Source organism: Cordyceps javanica, chromosome 1, assembly GCF_051103115.1.
Source record: "Cordyceps javanica chromosome 1, complete sequence".
Taxonomy (NCBI): domain Eukaryota; kingdom Fungi; phylum Ascomycota; class Sordariomycetes; order Hypocreales; family Cordycipitaceae; genus Cordyceps; species Cordyceps javanica.
Genome location: NC_139295.1, coordinates 2,330,504 through 2,347,464, shown reverse-complemented (window position 1 = coordinate 2,347,464; position 16,961 = coordinate 2,330,504). Strand labels below are relative to the sequence as shown.

The following is a 16,961-nucleotide window of genomic DNA, read 5'->3' as shown; positions in this document are numbered from 1 at the left end:
CCAACTTTAAAAAAAAAACAAGCCCTCACTCTGGAATGAAAATGTCCTCGCCGTCGTCTGCGGCCGCCCAGTCCCCGCATCGTTTGAGCAAACCCCTGGCGCCGTATTCTTTGCTCGCGCGAACGTCGGCCTCGCCCATGCGGATGTGAAACTTGAAGCCCACGATGAACTTTTTCCTCATCATGCCCAGGGCGCCGTGCGACTGCATGCTGATCGACGCCAGCACCTCGAGGTCCGACCGCAGCGACCCGTCTCTCTTTGCGGGCGGCGGCTTCGCATCGGCCGCCGACGCGGGCGGGTGCTGGTCGGGACACAGATACTCCATGATGAGCACGCGCGTGCTCACAAACAGTGCCGCCGTGGTGTGCGCGAGCATGAACGAGGACGGCCCGCCCGCCCGGCTCGCGTCGCGGAGAAGCTGCACCACGTTGCGCGCCGTGCGTACGGCGTGCGGCCACTTGGCCGCCGCATCTGCGGCATCGTCGTCGCCGTGTCGCAGGGCTCGGTGGTGGAGGAATATGGTGCTGACTCCCAGTACGGCCGACAGCCATATCACGTACGGCACGTCGGCGGGTTTTGCCAGTGATAGGTCCGATGTGTAGCCAGGCAAAAGGAGTCGAATTTGCACGAGTCGCTCGATGAGACCGTCCAGCGCCGCGGGCCGTTCCTCTTCTGCATCCTGCATATACACTTCTTCCGTGACGCGGCCCAGCAGCACATAGGCAAGAATAATGTAGTGCAGCATCGTGGTTGCCCTCTGCCGTCCGTGTTCCCGCACGCGCGCAATGAGGCGGTCCAGGTCATTCGTATACTTGAGCGGCCGCGTCTCCTCGCTCACCCGCTCCTCCATGTCCTGGAAGCCGTCTTCGCTCATGGGAAAGTTGATGATCAGGCGCCGCTCGTCCACCGCGTGCACCATGCCGATCGGGTAGCAGAGCCCGCGGTCGAGGATGAAGAACATCCACACCACGCGCCTGCACTCCTCGCGCTGCACGGCCCCGTCGAGCCCGTTGACGGAGCCGAGATACTGCACCGGCGTCTCGTTGTCGCGCGCGTCGACCTGGTGGTAGCCGATGACGGCGGCCTTGCGCCACGCCTCGCCGAGCATCATCCACGTCACCGGGTAGTCGCCCTGATGCAGGGCGTCGAGGATCAGCAGGACGGCGGCTTGCAGCGTCTGCAGGGGCTGCTCTTCGGTGGGCATGGCCCTCTTCAGCGCGTCGCGGGCCAGGCCGCGCCACCGCGGTTGGTTCGCCCGGATCCGCGGGTTCGGATGCCCACTGGCGGCAGCGGTCATGATGGAGAGGAGAAGCAGGCGTGATATGCCGTCGGCACCGTGTGATTGTAATTGAGAGACCAGTCTCCCCTTGTGCAGGATGGGCAGGTTAGGATAGACCCTCTCGTTGAAGACTTGAACCAAGTCCAAGATGGTGTCCAAGGACGGAATGATCGGCTCGGCCTGCGAGTCGCCAGCGGGGCTTGCATTTTCCGGCGTAGGTAGCCCTTGTATCGTTTCCGTCATCGGTACGACCCCAGTCTCCAGTCCAAACCACGATGGCGCCTCATCAGTGAAGCGCACTGGTTGGACGCTGGGATGAGCCGGCGGCTGGCTGTCCACGAGACCAGGCGCTGGCCAGCTTGGCACGTCTCCCAGTAACGCATCAAAGTTGACCCTGTTGAGCCAGCTATTGCCCGCAAGCGTCAGCTGTGCATCAGTAGGCGGCGGCTTGTACACGCAGATGCCACCTCGCTTCAAGCAAGGGCTGCACGCTGGCCGGATACCCTGACTGGGGGTGAGTCTAGATGAGCTTGTATAACGGATGAGGCCGTGAACTCACATCGCACCTCCTCTTCCTGGCACGACACCCGGAGCAAACATTCTTTGATTTGGCCGGAAAGGACATTTGTGCTTCTCCTTCATCACATGGTACATGCTTACACAGTGAGCTAAAGATTGGGCTCGAGGCTTCACGGGAGTAATGTAAAGTCCGGACGGATGGGTCACGTGATGAAGAGCTACAAATATGAGGTTATCACGCTATCAGAACATGAATACTGGCTTTTCTTTTTCATTGGTCTAGTAATTGAAGAGTCACTATGAGTCCTCTGTTCATATTCGCATTTCCGCGTCGCATGTAGCTCGCAGACGACTCCGCAGCATCGTAGAGTGTCAAGGCCCCGGTGTCAGTCATACTTTGAGATGATGCCTTGGGTTGCTGGGTGCGTACTCAGCTACAAAACTGACTGACAATGATGTAGAAGGCCGAATTTCTTGAGTCATTCAGTGCGGCAAAGTGCAGGATGCTTGCAGCCTGCAGTTGATTTCCACATCCTGGTTGGTATTGCTCTTGGTCCTGCGGACCCAAAAATGAACCTTGCAAGGAAATGTAAGCCTAATTCAAAAGTGGTACGGCAAAGTGCGAACTGCTTCTGGAGATGACTTGTTTTTTTTTACATTTTAAATTATCGATTATTCAAGATGGAAGGTGTCCTAATTGTCCCATCAGTAGCATACAGGCCGCCTCAAAATAGAAAGCGCCATATTAGTTACTGTAGCGAAAACTCAGCTCGGCAGCAGACATGACCGCCATTATGCACGTTGAAGCTTCGTGCTTCTTCGGGGGTCTGCAAGATTCGGGGGAATATTGAACGCGAAAGCCCAGCTCAACTACCATGAGTACTGAATAGGCCTCTGCGTTGGTGAGTGCCAATAGACAGGCCTCTCACAAGTTGACTGATTAGTTGAAGAAATTGTGGGCGAGCCTGCGAGAGCCAAGCCTCGTGTGCAGGTGTTCTAACACAGTAGGGGAGAGGGTTCTGACTGTAAGAGAAAATTCATCGTGGTTCGTCCCTAGTTAGTCTGGAGAGTAGATGATTGAGTTTGAACAGATTCAGCAAATCCATCAATTTATACTGTTTATTACGTTGATATTTGTATAGACATGTGTGTGTGTATATATATATGCCATCATTCCACTGACATTGGGTCGAGATGACTACCCTGAATGCAAATGGTCCGGCCTTGCTTGCAATCGGCAACGGCGAGAATGACGCGGCCATCATCTTACAAAGATGCCCTCTCCGCCGCCCAGCTGTTGAACCCGACAATGCCCTCGGCCAGCACCGTGCGGTCGCTCCGGCGCTCATCGTCTGCGTAGACAGAGACGCGCCGGCCGATGATGCCGTCGCTGCCGACCTGCAGCGAGAGCGCCTGCGGCAGCGGCCACTCGAGAAAGGCGGTGCCGCCCGCGTCCGGGTTGTGCGCCGACAGTCGAAGCTGGCGAAACATGCCGCATTCGCTTGCGTTTTTGGTCAAGTCGCCTCCCGCACTACTCGCAAAAAAGGACACATTGTTAGCGGATATGGCAAGTCGTGTGTGTGTGTGAAGGGCAATGGCTATAACGCACTGGATGACAACGTGAAAATCCGACGGTAGGGACGACATCCCCGGGAGCTCGTCAAACGCCAGCCGCGCATGTGTCGCTTCCGTGCTGTCGGGCTGGCCCGGGGTGTGAAAGGTGAGGTCGCCGGTCATGGTGGTCGAGGATGCGCCGCCGTCCCGGGGCGGGTTAAGGGCGACCAGCGCGCCGCCGCGCGGGCGATGTACGGTTTCGGGGCCGCCGCACATGGCTTTCTTTTTTTTTCTTTTTTTTCTCTCGAAAGCGAGTGATGATAATCTTTTGTCGTTGTATAGGACAAAGGCTCTGTAATTTCCTGGGTCGGGAACCAAGCCAAATAGGTGTCCAAATGTTGATTTTGTCGTCCACTTATATATAGGTAGGTATGAGCAGAGCACCTAGACCAGTCTTTTACTCTCACCAGAAACCAAGCCAACTCGGGATACAAATGTCGACTTTGTCGTCCACTTATATATATAATATAGACAGATCACCTGGACCACAGTCTTGGACTCTCACCACCCACACACCACAGCGGGCCAACGGCGCGACAACAACAAAAAACTTGCTCGGTACCGCCTCAACTCACGAGGGTGTGAAACAAGATTTTTTTCATCAATGAAACATGTCTTGAGAAACATTCTCAGGACAGAAAGGAGAAATACCATCTTCCTTTCATAGGGGGAAACAAGCTCAAAGACCTTTTCTCCCACGCGGCTGACCGGAGAGACCCCACTGGTGAACCCCTATGAGCAAGTTTGAGAGCGAATGCTCTGGATTGCCATACAAGAAAGCGCCATGCCTGCCGCTCTGTATTAACTAGTAGATACCTTGAGGGCCTGGCTGCCTCTTCTCCATGACATCCGACGAATAATCATCCTCCAGGGGTCACGTCACGCAGCCGATTGGCTCAAGGCCGGAAACTCTGTCTGTACTGATAGCAGCACGGCTTCTCCTGCTTTGTCAAACCCCCATCATGATGTAAGTGAGCGAGGGATGGCGTGCAGCTGCGTCTTTTCCCCGCATATGGAGGGGTAAAACTCGATACTTTGCGTCTCTTGTATCACGGTTCTCTTTTTTGTTTCCTCTTCTTCATCCTTTTCTTTAAAACCACAAATCACAAAAGCTTTCTCTCCAAGAGCCTGTTCCACCATGGCCAGCACGTACTCTCTCCCTCCTCTCCCTTACGCCTACGATGTACGTGATTCATAATATCCCTCCTCGTGCTCTCTGCATCTCCCTAACCTCTCTTTTATTTTTCTCTCTCTGTTGTTAGGCCCTCGAACCCAGCATCTCCAAGCAAATCATGGAGCTGCACCACGGCAAGCACCACCAGGCGTACGTGACCAACCTCAACGCCGCCCTCAAGTCGTACGCGGCCGCCGACGTGGCCGGCCAGATCGCGCTGCAGCAGGCCCTCAAGTTCAACGGCGGCGGCCACATCAACCACTCGCTCTTCTGGGAGAACCTCGCCCCGGCCGGCACCCCCGAGGCGGACCTGGCCGGGGGCGCCGCCGCCCCGACCCTCGCCGCCGCCCTCGCCCAGACGTGGGGGTCCGTCGACGACTTCAAAAAGGCCTTTGCCGCCGCCCTGCTGGGCCTGCAGGGCAGCGGATGGGGCTGGCTCGTCAAGGACGCCAGGGGGGGCCTGCGCATCATCACCACCAAGGACCAGGATCCCGTCGTCGGCCCCGAGATTCCCGTCTTTGGTGTGGATATGTGGGAGCACGCCTACTATCTGCAGGTGTGTACTTTTTCTTTCTTTTCTTCTTCTTCTTCTTCTTCTTCTTCTTCCTCTTCTTCTCCTTCTTTCTCTTCAAACATCGCAGAAGCTAACTCCTCGATAGTACCTCAACGGCAAGGCCGCCTACATTGAAAACATCTGGAACGTCATCAACTGGAAAACTGCCGAGCGCCGCTTCGTCGGCGGCCGTGAGGACGTCTTCAAGGCTCTCAAGGCCTCCATCTAAGTTTTGTTTTTTTTCCTCTCTGTCGTCTTGCTGTCATCTCACCCAACCTCATCCTCCCAATGACTTGGAAAAGATCAAAACGGACCATGGTCTGAAACACCAAAAAAATAACCAATAACAATTCTTGAAAAAAGGATAAAAATAAAAATGCACATAATTACACTCCATCACGGTTCATATTTGTCTACACTCGGCGTCGGCCGCTCGCGTACCTCGTATCCCCCCCCTTTTGCCTTTCCTTTCCAAGTCCAAGCCATGATCGAAACATGAAACAACGTCAAGCTCCCGTCATCCGGGCCATGCGCCGCTTTTGTCTACTACCCATCTTGTCTCGCCGTCTTCAGTTTTGGTTTTTCTTTTGGGGCAGGGAGATGGTGTGTCGCACAGAGAGCAAGCGGACGCCTGCATCTGATATTGGTATCGAAGTGTAGAAAAGAGAAATCAATCGACGCCACCGTTTCTCTCGCAGTCCTGATGGGAAACAAAAAAACGGGGGAAGATGGGGGCAGTGCATGTTTTTTCCCGCCCCGAAGCAATCTCTTTTTCTTCGCTCGTTTCGTGCATGATGGGGTAGGTATAATGGTACAAATGGCCATGCACGAAGCGTGCTGAGCGCGGCAGAGTAGCACGGAAACGCACGACATCTTGGACGGAAGCGTAGCGAGAGAGTGTCACAGGAGGCGAGAGACATTTTCAGCTTCGGCCTTGCACTGATGTCATTCGCAAATGTATATATATATTTGAAAATATATGCAGACACAAATAGAAATATATATATATATATATATATGTAGCTCACACCAGACAACGCTCTTCCAGACAACGCTCTTCCATCGTTCTTTATCAGCAGTCACTCCTTCATCAGCACGCTCGTTTTTCATCAAACTCTTTCAAACCCCTCACACTCGCTTCCTTTTGCAAAAGAGATGAAGTTTGCCCCCGTTCTCGCCGTCCTCGGCACCAGGTCCGTCCCCTTTTCCCCGTCTCTGAGCTCGCGTCCATCTCTCTTACTTCTGTCCGTTCCCTTGATCTTCCCGTCCCCCAAAGCTCATCACCGTTCTTTTACAGTCTGGCCACGGTTCTTGCAGCGTTTGAAGCCGTCACCGTCACCGACACCGTCACCGACACCGTCACCGCGTGCGGCGGCGACTGCGTCACTACGCACTACGTCGCTTGCACCACCACCACCGGAGCACCAACCCTTACCAGCAGCTCCTCCTCTTCGTCCGTGTACAACGGCAGCTCTTCTTCCTCTGGCCATGGTAGCAGCAGCAGCAGCATGACTACCTCTTTTGCTTCTTCTTCTTCTTCTTCTGCACACAGTACCACTGCCAACACCACCACGTCCGCTGGCCACGGCTCCAGCACTACCTACTGCACCGAGCCGTACGGCTGCGGCGGCGTCAAGCATCCATCCTCTTCTTCCTCGTCCTCGCTCAGCCTCAGCAGCAGCAGCACGACATACCTGAGCATCCCCGAAGCCACCTTGACGACGACCCTGCACAGCACCAGCACCGAGACCGTCACCCGGACCCGCGGCAGTTCCTCCTCCTCCTCCTCCTCCTCCATCACCAGCACCACTAGCACCGCCGTCGTTGGTACGTCCGAGACATGTACCCGTCACCGTACGCCCAGCGGGCCATCTTCGTCGTCGTCGACGACGTCCGGTAGCCCCCGCTACCCCGTGTCCAACTCAACCACGTCCGCTCACCACCCGACCGGCTTCACCTCTGTCACGGGCACCGGCTATCCTCCTCCTCCTCCTTCTTCTTCTTCTTCTTCTTCGCCGACGACGCCGACGAGTGAGCGTGGCAGCACCAGGACAGAGGCCGCATCGACGGAACCGAGTACCTCGAGGACTTCAGACGGCAACTACCCGCCTGCGCTGCCGACGTATACGCCGGGCAGCAGTACCAGCAGCAGTACCAGCAGTACAAGCAGCAGTAGCACCAGCACCAGCACCAGCACCAGCAGCACCAGCAGCTCGGTAGCGGCGCCTTCCAGCGGAAAGACGACGACGGGGGCGCCGACGTCTACCATTACGCCGTCGTATGGGTCGAGCGCGGAGCCTACCGCCACAAGCTCGTCGACTGCTGCCTTGCCCTCGTCTTCGTCTACCTCGTCCTCCTTCTCCTCCTCCTCGTCCGCCCCGACGAGCAGATACCCACCGCCAACAACCCTGGTGACGAGCAGCCAAACGTCCGCATCTCGAAGCAGCAGCGGCGGCGGCAGCAGCAGCAGCAGCAGCAGCAGCACCGCCAACACCAGCGAGGTGAATCCTTTGCCTACATCGCCGCCGGTCTATACCGACGAGCCCTCTCCGTACGATTAGCGGTCCATTTTCTTTTTCTTTAGCCGTTGGCACTCGTGCAGAGTACGCATTCGCCTTCTTCAGCAGTCCTGTGGCTTGGCTTTTCGTCTTGTCAATATGTGAAATTTTTTTGGATTCCGTTTTGTCTATAGTCTATCATCTAGCGTGAGAAAAAAAATAAAATAAAAAAGTCAAATGGGGCCTGGGTCGTCTACCGAGGGTATTGCGTATGTTTTGAGATTCTCCGCCTTTGTCTTAGCATGGTTCATGCTTCTCTTTGTCGCTCTTCTTCTTCTTCCCGTCTTCTTTGCCTGGTTAATGACCCTTGGAAAAGGACACAACAGCCCACTTGCCGTGCCAGCCCCATTTACGGGCACCCGTGTCGCCACCGCCGTTGGGGGTGGCCTTGAGCTCCTCGTCCTTGCCAGCGGGCAGGCCGACGACGACATCGGCCTTGACGGTGCGGAGGGACATGATGTTGGCGCCAGAAGCCGGGCCCATTGGGCCGAGAGCCTCGGTGTAAGGTGTGGTGGGATCCCACCAAGCCTAAGGAGGGCCGCAGTTAGCAAATATTATCGTTGTTTTTTTTTCGTCTTCTTTTTGCGTCCCTCGAGTTTCGAATCATGCGTGTACTTACATCGCCAGTCAGCTTTCGGTAGTTGAGATCACCCTTGAAGATGACGAGCTCAGCCTGCTTGAGATCCTCGAGCAGATCAGGCCGCTGGTGGGGCAGACGCCAGAAGCTGCCGCCGGCGGTCCAGTAACGGTCGGGGCGCATGACGAGCTGGCCCTCGGCGTGGGCGCCGGTCCAGTGCTGGAAGACGAATTCGAGGTCGGCGACCTCCTTGTCGGACAGCGGGGTGGGGGTCTTGCCCTGCAGCTTGTCGTCATCCGAGGGCGTCTCGAAGAAGGCGCGGGGGTCCTGGATGGCGTTGAGGAGGCCGCTAAAGTCGGCGGGCAGCACGTCCGAGACGAACCAGGGGATGGACTTGGGGCGCAGGACGATCTGGGTGGCCAGGCCCGAGGCGAGCAGGAAGCCACCGAGAACGAGGTCGACCCAGAGCTCGAAACCGGCATTGTCGAGGACAAAGTCGACGCGGCGCTCGGCCTTGCCGTCGGCGCGGGCCTGACGGAGCGAGTCGTAAACCTGGGGCAAGTCGTTGGCGATGATGTTCTTCTCGGCGGCCTTGCGGGCGGCGCTGCCCTGCATCTTCTGGATGTCCTCGTAGGTCATGTTGGTGAGGAGGGAGAGGTCGGTGGCGTTGCCCCAGAGGCAGACCTCGAACATTTCGGTGAAAAGGGCCTTTTCGACGTCGGGGTTGTGGGTGGCGTCCTTGTCCTTTTGCAGCTCCGTGACAAAGTCCTTGTAGCGGGCGGCGAGCTCGAGAACGGCGTTGCGCGAGGTGCGGAATGTGTCCATCTTTTGGCGGTAAAAGAGGTCATATTCCTTCCAGTGCTTGGTGGTAGAGAAGAATGTGCTTATGCGTCTGCGCGTGGGGGAGAGTGGTTGATGAGTATGAAAGACAAGAGACTAAAACCACAGAGACGAGGAGGGGGGGCATACCGGTACATGTAGCACTCAGAGAACAGCCAAGGGACGTCGTGCCAGGTGGGCGGGTTGCCGAGGGCGGCAACCTCTTTGTTGTACTCGGCGACCTCGTCGGTGAAGCCATCGTCGACAATGGGGGTCAGAGGCTTGTTGTGCTCGACCTCGTACTTGAGTGCGCCGAGCTGCTCGACGATCTTCTTGCCCTCGGCCTGCTTCTCGGCGTCCTCTGTCTGAGCAATGGACTTGTAAATATCATCGACAGTGCCAGTCTGTGACGAGGTTCGTTAGTCGTCGGTAGATTGAGGGGAGAAGGTGGGTGTGCTTCTTTGCCTCCTTCTCTCTGTCTCGGTCATGGAGGCAGAAGACGACATACCAGAATGACGGGCCACCTCTTGCGAACGGATTCACTCGCAAAGGAGAGGGGATCGCTGGTGACGGATTTGGCTGGCGACAAGGGGGGAGAGGAAGCGAGTTAGCTGCAGCCTGGTCCAGGGAGAGAGGAGGAGGAGGGAGCTGTGAGCACATACGGGTCTTGGTGTCAAACTCCATGGCGGAAAAGGGGGTATATAGGAGGAGTGAAAATATTGTAGAATGAAAAGAAAAGGAGAGGAAGGTCTTGCAAGAAGCAAAAAATCGAGTTGGGACTTGCGCGTTTAAAAAGGACACGGCTCGAGAAGGAGAGAGGATTTCAGTTTCGAGCATGGAGGGGCAATTGGCTGAGATGCGTTTGGACCAGGTACCGGCCTGTATCTTTTCGATGGAGGATGGAGGGGCATATGCTGCTGAAACAGGCTTGGTGCGTTTTGGGGGGAAGCAGCGGCCTTTTTTTTTTTTTTTCTTGTATTTTTCTGTTGTAGGTTTTTTGTCCTTTTTCGTCCTTTTCTTTTCTTCTTCATCTTATTTTTATTCTTCATCTTATTTTCTTCTTCATCTTATTTTTATTCTTCTTCTTCTTTTTTTTCCAATTCCTCTTCTCGTCCCACTAACAAACAGCCCTTTTGTAAAACACCCTACTGGTAGTAAGTACAGCGCCGCTCATGCTAGCTATTACCAAGTACTAGCTGGCCCGCCTCTCTCGGCCCGGCCTTTATTATCAGTACCTACCATGACCTCCTTAGTCATTCACAGCAGCCAGCAGCCGGACGGAGAGCCCGCCCACCAGCCCGCCCGCCCGCAGCCCGCGCCGCAGTTCACCATGACCGCTCGATAACCGCCATCACCACCTCCACCATGTTTATAAAAACAAAAGAAAAAACTACTAGAAAACTACCTGTATCACTACCTCATTCCTGGAATCCCGAATTGCTACGATGCACTCATTTTATACCCATTCTGCTAATAAAAATAATAACCTGTACATCTCTCCTTTCCATCTACTCCGTCCGTACCCGTACTTGCCGGCTATACCAGATGATTGAGACTTGAGGTGAAAAAAAAAACAGAGAAAAACCCCGCAAAAATGATACAGTAAATATGGAGATGGCGGCACATCACAAACTCGCAATCTCTCTCTCTCTCCTGTGTCTTTTCCAACCGACTCTACTTATTTCTGCTACCCGTTTCTGCTGCTACGTACAGCCGGGCAAGTCGTCACAGCGGGGAGAGTGGCCCACTCCATCGACGTCATAAACACTGGGGCAGATAAGTTTTCTCTTTTTTTTTTCTTTTTTCTTTTTTTTTCCAGAATCGCTCTACCTGCTTGCGCGCCCAGTACCGAGTCATCTGTGTAGACAACCTACCAACCAACTACCCAATAACAACACAGTTCGAGTCAGCCTAGATGCGTTGCAAATGTACATGTAGATTTGATATCTGATTTTTTTTTTCTAGTCTCGTTCTTCTTTCACCCTTTTTTTTTTTTCCGAAACTTCGCCTCTTTGGAATTCTTCATCTACATTGTACTCTTACGTTTTGTCCCCTCCACTGTCTGCCCACCTATACAGTCTCCCACCATCCGTCACTCTACCAGAATATCACGCCCGTGTCTTCACGAAAAATCACCATCAAGACACCATGTATACCATCATATATTGGCATTGTCAACCAAAGTAAATAAGAGGAGTATATATGAACCGTTCAAGTCGTTAGATAAAATGGCCGTGCCATCAACATGTTTCCACCCAAAGAAAAAAAAAATACCCTGCACTGCCGTGCATTTCTCCTCCACTCACATGGCCATATTACATACATTGTGCCCTCGTTGTCTAAAAAATGCTCGTTTTTTCTGCACCTTGCAAATTTTCAAAACATCAAAAACACCAAGACGCATGCTATGTACGTTCCGCCTTGCATCGCCGCACTCCCGACACCTCCCCGACACCTCTTTATCAAAAGGTGTCAGTCTCCTGGCTCGTCATCGTTCCAAACGTATCTATTTCCTGTCAGCGTCTGTCCCATTTCCATCTCGCCCTCGCATCAGTCACATACCTCTTTTACGTCTTCTTTCCTCTCTGGCCGCCTCCTCCTCGGGGCTCTTGGGCGTCATCGCCCGCGGGCCGCTAGGTCGCCGAGCCGGGATTCCCAGCGCCGCGTTGAGGTTGCGGTTCTCAAGCTTCGGGCTGCCATCCGCTGTCGCGTGGCTGGCATATGTGCCCGTGGCACTCCCGTACCCGCTCTCGTAGTTGGTGTGCGCCACGGGGCTGTTCTTTTGCAACGACGCCACCCGGTTGCCCTTGATCGGCGTGTGCACAGACGCGTCAAGAGGCTCCTTTGGTGGTCGTGGCGGCGCCGACTGCTGCTGCTGATGCTGCTGATGATGCTGCTTCGGTGACGATAATGCGTAGTCGGCATCTCTCGTAGCACCAGATGACGCGCTGTATCGGTTTGTGTTGGCTGGCAGGCGGCTCAGGCTCGTCGCCGATCCCGCCCAGTCCGTCGACCGCGGTGTCATGGGATTGTCATACTCGCGAGCAGAGTATTCTAGCGCCGCCTGGTGTCGCTCCGTCTGCCCCTGTCTCGGTTGTGGGTGCTGCAGGTTGACCGAGTTGCGGTGCGCCTTGTACTTGGGGTCATCCGACAGAGCAAAAGCCGGCGGCACGGCCGGCTGTGAAGGGCCGCCTTGGTCTAGATTCGGGTCCGAGAATCCCGTGTGCAGCTTATCCCCCACAAAGAGATCTTGGTCAACATAGGCATCGTCGTATGAAGCTAGGCTAGAACCCGACCGCGACGGCGGCTGGAACTCGTCGTACTTGGCCCCCTTTTTCGAGGCGCCACTGCCGCGAAACGCCCGGCCCACGCTAGACGCTGTCGTTTCCGACCAGCGCGAGATCTTAGGGATCCACCCTGAAGAGCTGGTGGACTTGTGCTTCTTTCCCTTTTCACTGCGTGGCGTGTTGTCGGCGCTGAGAGCAGTCTGCTGCGGTCCCGAAGATGTTTCCGCCGACGTCTCTGGCGGCACAGATCCTCCTCTCAAAACGTCATGACCGTAGCCCGGCGAGAGCGTATGCGGGTTGGCCTTGACAGTGGTGGCGCTTGGCAGGTCGTACTGGTATTCCTCCTCATGCTCCTGTACCGTGCTTATTCTGTGGTCCGAGTACTTGTGATCTCCTGCGGTCGGGCCGCGAGGCACGCTGGCATGGCTCGGCGTGGAAGCGCCTTCGGGTTCGTAGCCCTTGTCTTGTTCGTACTGGCCTTCTGGCTGGAGGTTCTCGAGAGACTGTCCTTGGCCACCGCTGGAAACAGGCTGGGCCGTCTGCGATTTGAGAACATCCACCTCGCCAAGAAGCTGCACCAGCATGTCTTCGATGCGACTAAGATCATTGGTGCCCTTTGCACTAAGACCTTGAAGAGCGCGCTTCCACAGATTCTTCTTCTTGGTTGCCTCATCGAACGTGCCGGCCTGGGAGGCGCTTTGCAGGGAGCGGGTGGCCGTGCCAGGGAAGGGGCGCGGGCCGTTGATGGCCTTTTGAAGCTTTTCGGTGTTTTCGACGTTGGCAAAGATGACATCATCACCAGTGTCCTGGACAAGCTCCTTCATCTCGCGGAAAGAGTTGCGCATCTCCACGGCAGCGTTCATCAGGAGAGCGACAATCTCCGTGTCCCTTGCGCTCCTCTGAGCGTCGCGCACCATCAGGTGCTGCATCAGCGCAACAATGTCCTTGTTTTCGATTCTCTCGATGCCGGCCCCAGTGGCGGCATCGTAGAATGGCGACTGCATGCCCTGCGAGAAGCCGCTCATGTGTCTGGGGTTCGACTTGTTGGACACGTAAAAGGGGTCATCGTCGAGATTGTTTGCACCTGCAGCATCGAGAGACTTGCCAGCAATATCAGGCGTGCGATTCGGGCCGTTCGACATGTAGCCCTCGTCGTATTTTTGACCAACGCTGGGGCTAGCAGTGCCGTATGGCGTCGCGTAGTTTGCGTCGACTCCTCCGCGATCCAGGATATTGTCATCCAGGGTGGGATTAGCAATAGGGCTGGCATCCTCGTAGGGGTTCGTGACCAGAGTGTCACGCTTACGCTCTGCAGATGTTCGCCCCCAGTCCTCTTCAGGTTCCTCGTTACGGTTATGCGCCGCAAGCGCTGCTGCTCCCAGTGCTGCCGCCGCTCCAGCTGCTAAAGCCGGGGCAGCCTTGCTTGATGGGCCACTGGCTGGCTCATAGCCACCGACGGATCTCGGAGTGGGGGTAGCTTTGCCAGAGACTGTATCCCAGTTGGGGACTTCGTCGTCCATTGGCTCGTTGAGAAGAGAGGGGTTTGTGATGATCTCGTCGTCCCTGTGGTAGCCAATCTCGGGCATGGGGTTACTCAAGTCGGGCATGCCGCTGGCGGTCATGTGCAGTGCATCCTCGTCTTCGTAGCCAAGATTGTCCACGCTGTGCGTGGGAGTCTCTCTCGGCTTCCAGCCCATGGCGCGCTCCTTGAAGGATCTGTTTCTGTTGACGCCAGCGGGCTGGAAGTTGTCGTCCTCGTAGGTCTCAATGTCGGCCTGTTTTCTCCCCTGCGCAGCCTTGAGTGCCGCAGCTGCAGCGCCGACAGCGCCGGCGGTGATGGCAGCTTCGGACGCGGTTGGTGAGTTTCGGTAGCGAGCGCGCGGGACCTTTCTGCCATTTTCGTCAAGTTCATACTCGGAGTAGTCGTGCGAATGGGCAACCGATCTCGAGGTCGGCGTGTGACGCGCTTCCTCGTCCAATTCTCTGGCATCGTCAATAGACATTTTGTCTGGGGTAGCGCTGAGGCCGCGACTGCGCGACCGGGGCTCCTCGTAAGAGAGTGCGGATTCTCTCGTGCCGGCATTTTCGTAGCCAGACATGCCTGTGACAACGGACTGATCCACCATGGAGCCGTCAACGAGGGAAGCGACAGCAGATTCTACACCAAGAGGGGGGTTGACGAGATTGGGGTTGGCAGAAATGCCCCGGACCTCTTGGCCGGCAGCAAACTGGGGTGCCGGGCTGCCGAGCTGAAGAGAGTCGATGGAGTGGATGGAGGCGGCTTCGCGTCTGTGATCGGGGGACTTTTCCGGGGAGGTGAAGGCGGCATCCACAGATTGCATGCTCTTGGACGTGCGCGGCTGCGGAGCCTCGCTTCCCCCTTCAGTGTAACCAGAAACGCTGGGGATCGGGCTCAGACCGCGAGCGCCGGCCTGATAGGGCACATACTTGAGAGGTGGAGGAACATCTTGCATGCTATTGTAAAGGCTGTTGGAGTAAGGGTCGTCCATGTAGTCGTCGTATTCAGGGGCTTCTCGCGAGGCTTGACCACCATAGTAGTCGTATTGGCTGACAGGTACCTTGCGGCCAAACTCGTCCGTCTCATACTCCTCGACATACTCCTTCTGACCGCGAGGGAGATTGGTCAGGTCGCCGTGAGAGACGTTGGCGTGTTGCATAGATAAAGGCTTGAGATGATCGGCCGGCGACCTAGATGGAGTTGGGGTTGAGCGAACGGAGACCAAATGCTCCTGAAGGTTGCGAGTAGTAGGCCCCAACTCCTCGGTGGCAGAGTGAGGTCTGTCCGTATCGGCGGAGAGAATGGATGTCCTTGTGACTTCTGAAGGGTTAATGTCACTCATCAGGGGCATGGGCGGCGCGGGCTCCTCATCGTCGAACTCGTCAACATATACATCCCTGCCCACGCTTCGACTTCGAGAATGGTCTGCTCTGCGACGGCGTCTGTCTCTTTGTTTCCGGTCTGCCGAGTCAGGGCCATCCTCGAATGCTGAGGAGATGCCCTTGGCGGCCATTGCTCCCGCGGCGCCGGCTGCGGCCGCTCTCAATAGATTGCCTCCATGATGTGGTGAGGCGACTGCCTCTTCGCGTGTTGTGTATTCGGCGCCGAGAGAATCTTGGCTGGGGCTATGTAAGGAGACGTTTTCGTAATCATGGCGGGCCTCCCGATTGCGTTTTTCTTTGTGCCGGGAATTCTCTTTTCCATGGTCACTTTTTTGACCAGAAGAACGCCTTTTTTCTGAGTAGGCATCGTCTCTAGAGACTGAGGTACCTGTTGAGGCGATTGATGAACGGCGACCCTCACGCCCGCTCCGTTCTCTCTTGAGCGCGCTTAGTTCTGGCAGGATGAGACGGCGAATGGCGTCTTCGACAGTCTCTAGCAGCTTGGGATTGTTGATAGAGGAGGATTTGGAGGCGCTCGACTTGACAGAGCGGTTACCAGCAGACAAGTTGGAGGAGAGCAGACTTGAGTCGCCGCCCGAAATATTAGACTCTTGCTGAGTTCGGCTGGAGCGGCGACGAGGAGAGCGTATCTCGTCGGTGGTGTGCTCTCCCATACTGCTAGTGCGGCTCTTGGAGCGGCGCTTCTTGTCAGAGGGCACAGACTTGTCCCTGGAGCGGTCCTGCAGCTTGGAGCGGTCCTTTTCGCTACTCCTCGTCTTGCGACTATGCAAAGCCTCGCCAACGGCGGCGCCCGCGAGTGCCGTGGCGGCGGCGCCGGCCATCATGTCTCCCCTAGAATGCTTGAGCTCGCTCATGCCGCCGGTTCCATCTAGAAAGCTGTCGGTAGGGATGGCTGAAATCTCGGAGGGATTTCCGGGTTGGTAGGAGACCCTATCGTCGGAGGGAATCAAAGGACTGGCGGGGCGGCGGCGACGGTGGCCGCGCTCGATCTCGATGTCAATGGGGTTCCTAGAGACATTGGACTCTTCGGTGGCGGATGCGTAGGACGTCATGCTGTGAGCGTCGTCGGCTTCGGCAAGGTGCAAGTCGCCCGGAGCGGGGTGGTCGAGGGGGATGCGACGGGTGAGAGAGACTTTGCGGGAGCCTTTTGTTTCGGTAACTTGAAAGTGATCGCCTTTGCCTTTCTTGGAGGGGGTAAGGCGAACACGAACGCTGGGTTTACGATCGGCCGAGGAGGAGGAGACCTTGCCGCCCTCAAAGTACTCTATAAGGAGAGAGGTCTGGGACTTGTTGGACTTGTGGCCGCGGGTGCGGATGGTGACTGGGGTGCCGTCCTCGGGGAGGGAGTAGGTGGACTGTTCGTCGCCGGGCTTGGACACATCGGTGGTGAGGTCTGTGGCCAGCTCGGTGGGCGTGGTGGTGTCGGTCTCGGTGGGCGCAGGCAATGGAGGTATCTTTCTGTCAGCCCCCATGGTGGCACAGGCGCTGGGCCAAAATGTGTTGGTGTACGTGGCGGACTCGACGTCGCAGTCGTGTGATGTGCGTCGAGTGTATTATTGGGAGATGCGACTGTAGCCGAGCTTGCGAGGGGGCCAGGTTGAAGGCGATGCGCAAGAAGGAGGGAGAAGAGCAACAAGAGGCGAATATCAAGACATTCGG

The 16,961-nt window shown here is 56.1% G+C and overlaps 5 protein-coding genes across 5 annotated transcripts; 2 read left to right on the top strand and 3 right to left on the bottom strand.

Moving 5' to 3' along the window:
* Positions 1 to 25: 25 nt before the first annotated feature.
* On the bottom strand, positions 26 to 3,628 carry V2A60_000709 (uncharacterized protein; the record flags this gene model as incomplete). The annotated part of the gene is made up of 3 exons (XM_083252076.1): positions 26 to 1,685; positions 3,069 to 3,329; positions 3,408 to 3,628. The coding sequence occupies 3 exons, from the start codon at positions 3,626 to 3,628 to the stop codon at positions 26 to 28; spliced, it is 2,142 nt and encodes a 713-aa protein (XP_083108202.1).
* A 922-nt stretch (positions 3,629 to 4,550) lies between these two features.
* On the top strand, positions 4,551 to 5,368 carry V2A60_000708 (Manganese/iron superoxide dismutase; the record flags this gene model as incomplete). Its single annotated transcript, XM_083252075.1, has 3 exons — positions 4,551 to 4,595; positions 4,675 to 5,142; positions 5,246 to 5,368. The coding sequence occupies 3 exons, from the start codon at positions 4,551 to 4,553 to the stop codon at positions 5,366 to 5,368; spliced, it is 636 nt and encodes a 211-aa protein (XP_083108201.1).
* Positions 5,369 to 6,294: 926 nt separating this feature from the next.
* On the top strand, positions 6,295 to 7,700 carry V2A60_000707 (uncharacterized protein; the record flags this gene model as incomplete). Its single annotated transcript, XM_083252074.1, has 2 exons — positions 6,295 to 6,332; positions 6,437 to 7,700. 2 exons carry the CDS (start codon positions 6,295 to 6,297, stop codon positions 7,698 to 7,700), a joined length of 1,302 nt encoding a protein of 433 aa, XP_083108200.1.
* Positions 7,701 to 7,994: 294 nt separating this feature from the next.
* On the bottom strand, positions 7,995 to 9,777 carry V2A60_000706 (putative methyltransferase; the record flags this gene model as incomplete). The annotated part of the gene is made up of 5 exons (XM_083252073.1): positions 7,995 to 8,225; positions 8,317 to 9,166; positions 9,244 to 9,497; positions 9,602 to 9,672; positions 9,756 to 9,777. 5 exons carry the CDS (start codon positions 9,775 to 9,777, stop codon positions 7,995 to 7,997), a joined length of 1,428 nt encoding a protein of 475 aa, XP_083108199.1.
* Positions 9,778 to 11,555: 1,778 nt separating this feature from the next.
* On the bottom strand, positions 11,556 to 16,774 carry V2A60_000705 (uncharacterized protein; the record flags this gene model as incomplete). The annotated part of the gene is made up of 2 exons (XM_083252072.1): positions 11,556 to 11,599; positions 11,656 to 16,774. The coding sequence occupies 2 exons, from the start codon at positions 16,772 to 16,774 to the stop codon at positions 11,556 to 11,558; spliced, it is 5,163 nt and encodes a 1,720-aa protein (XP_083108198.1).
* Positions 16,775 to 16,961: the final 187 nt, after the last annotated feature.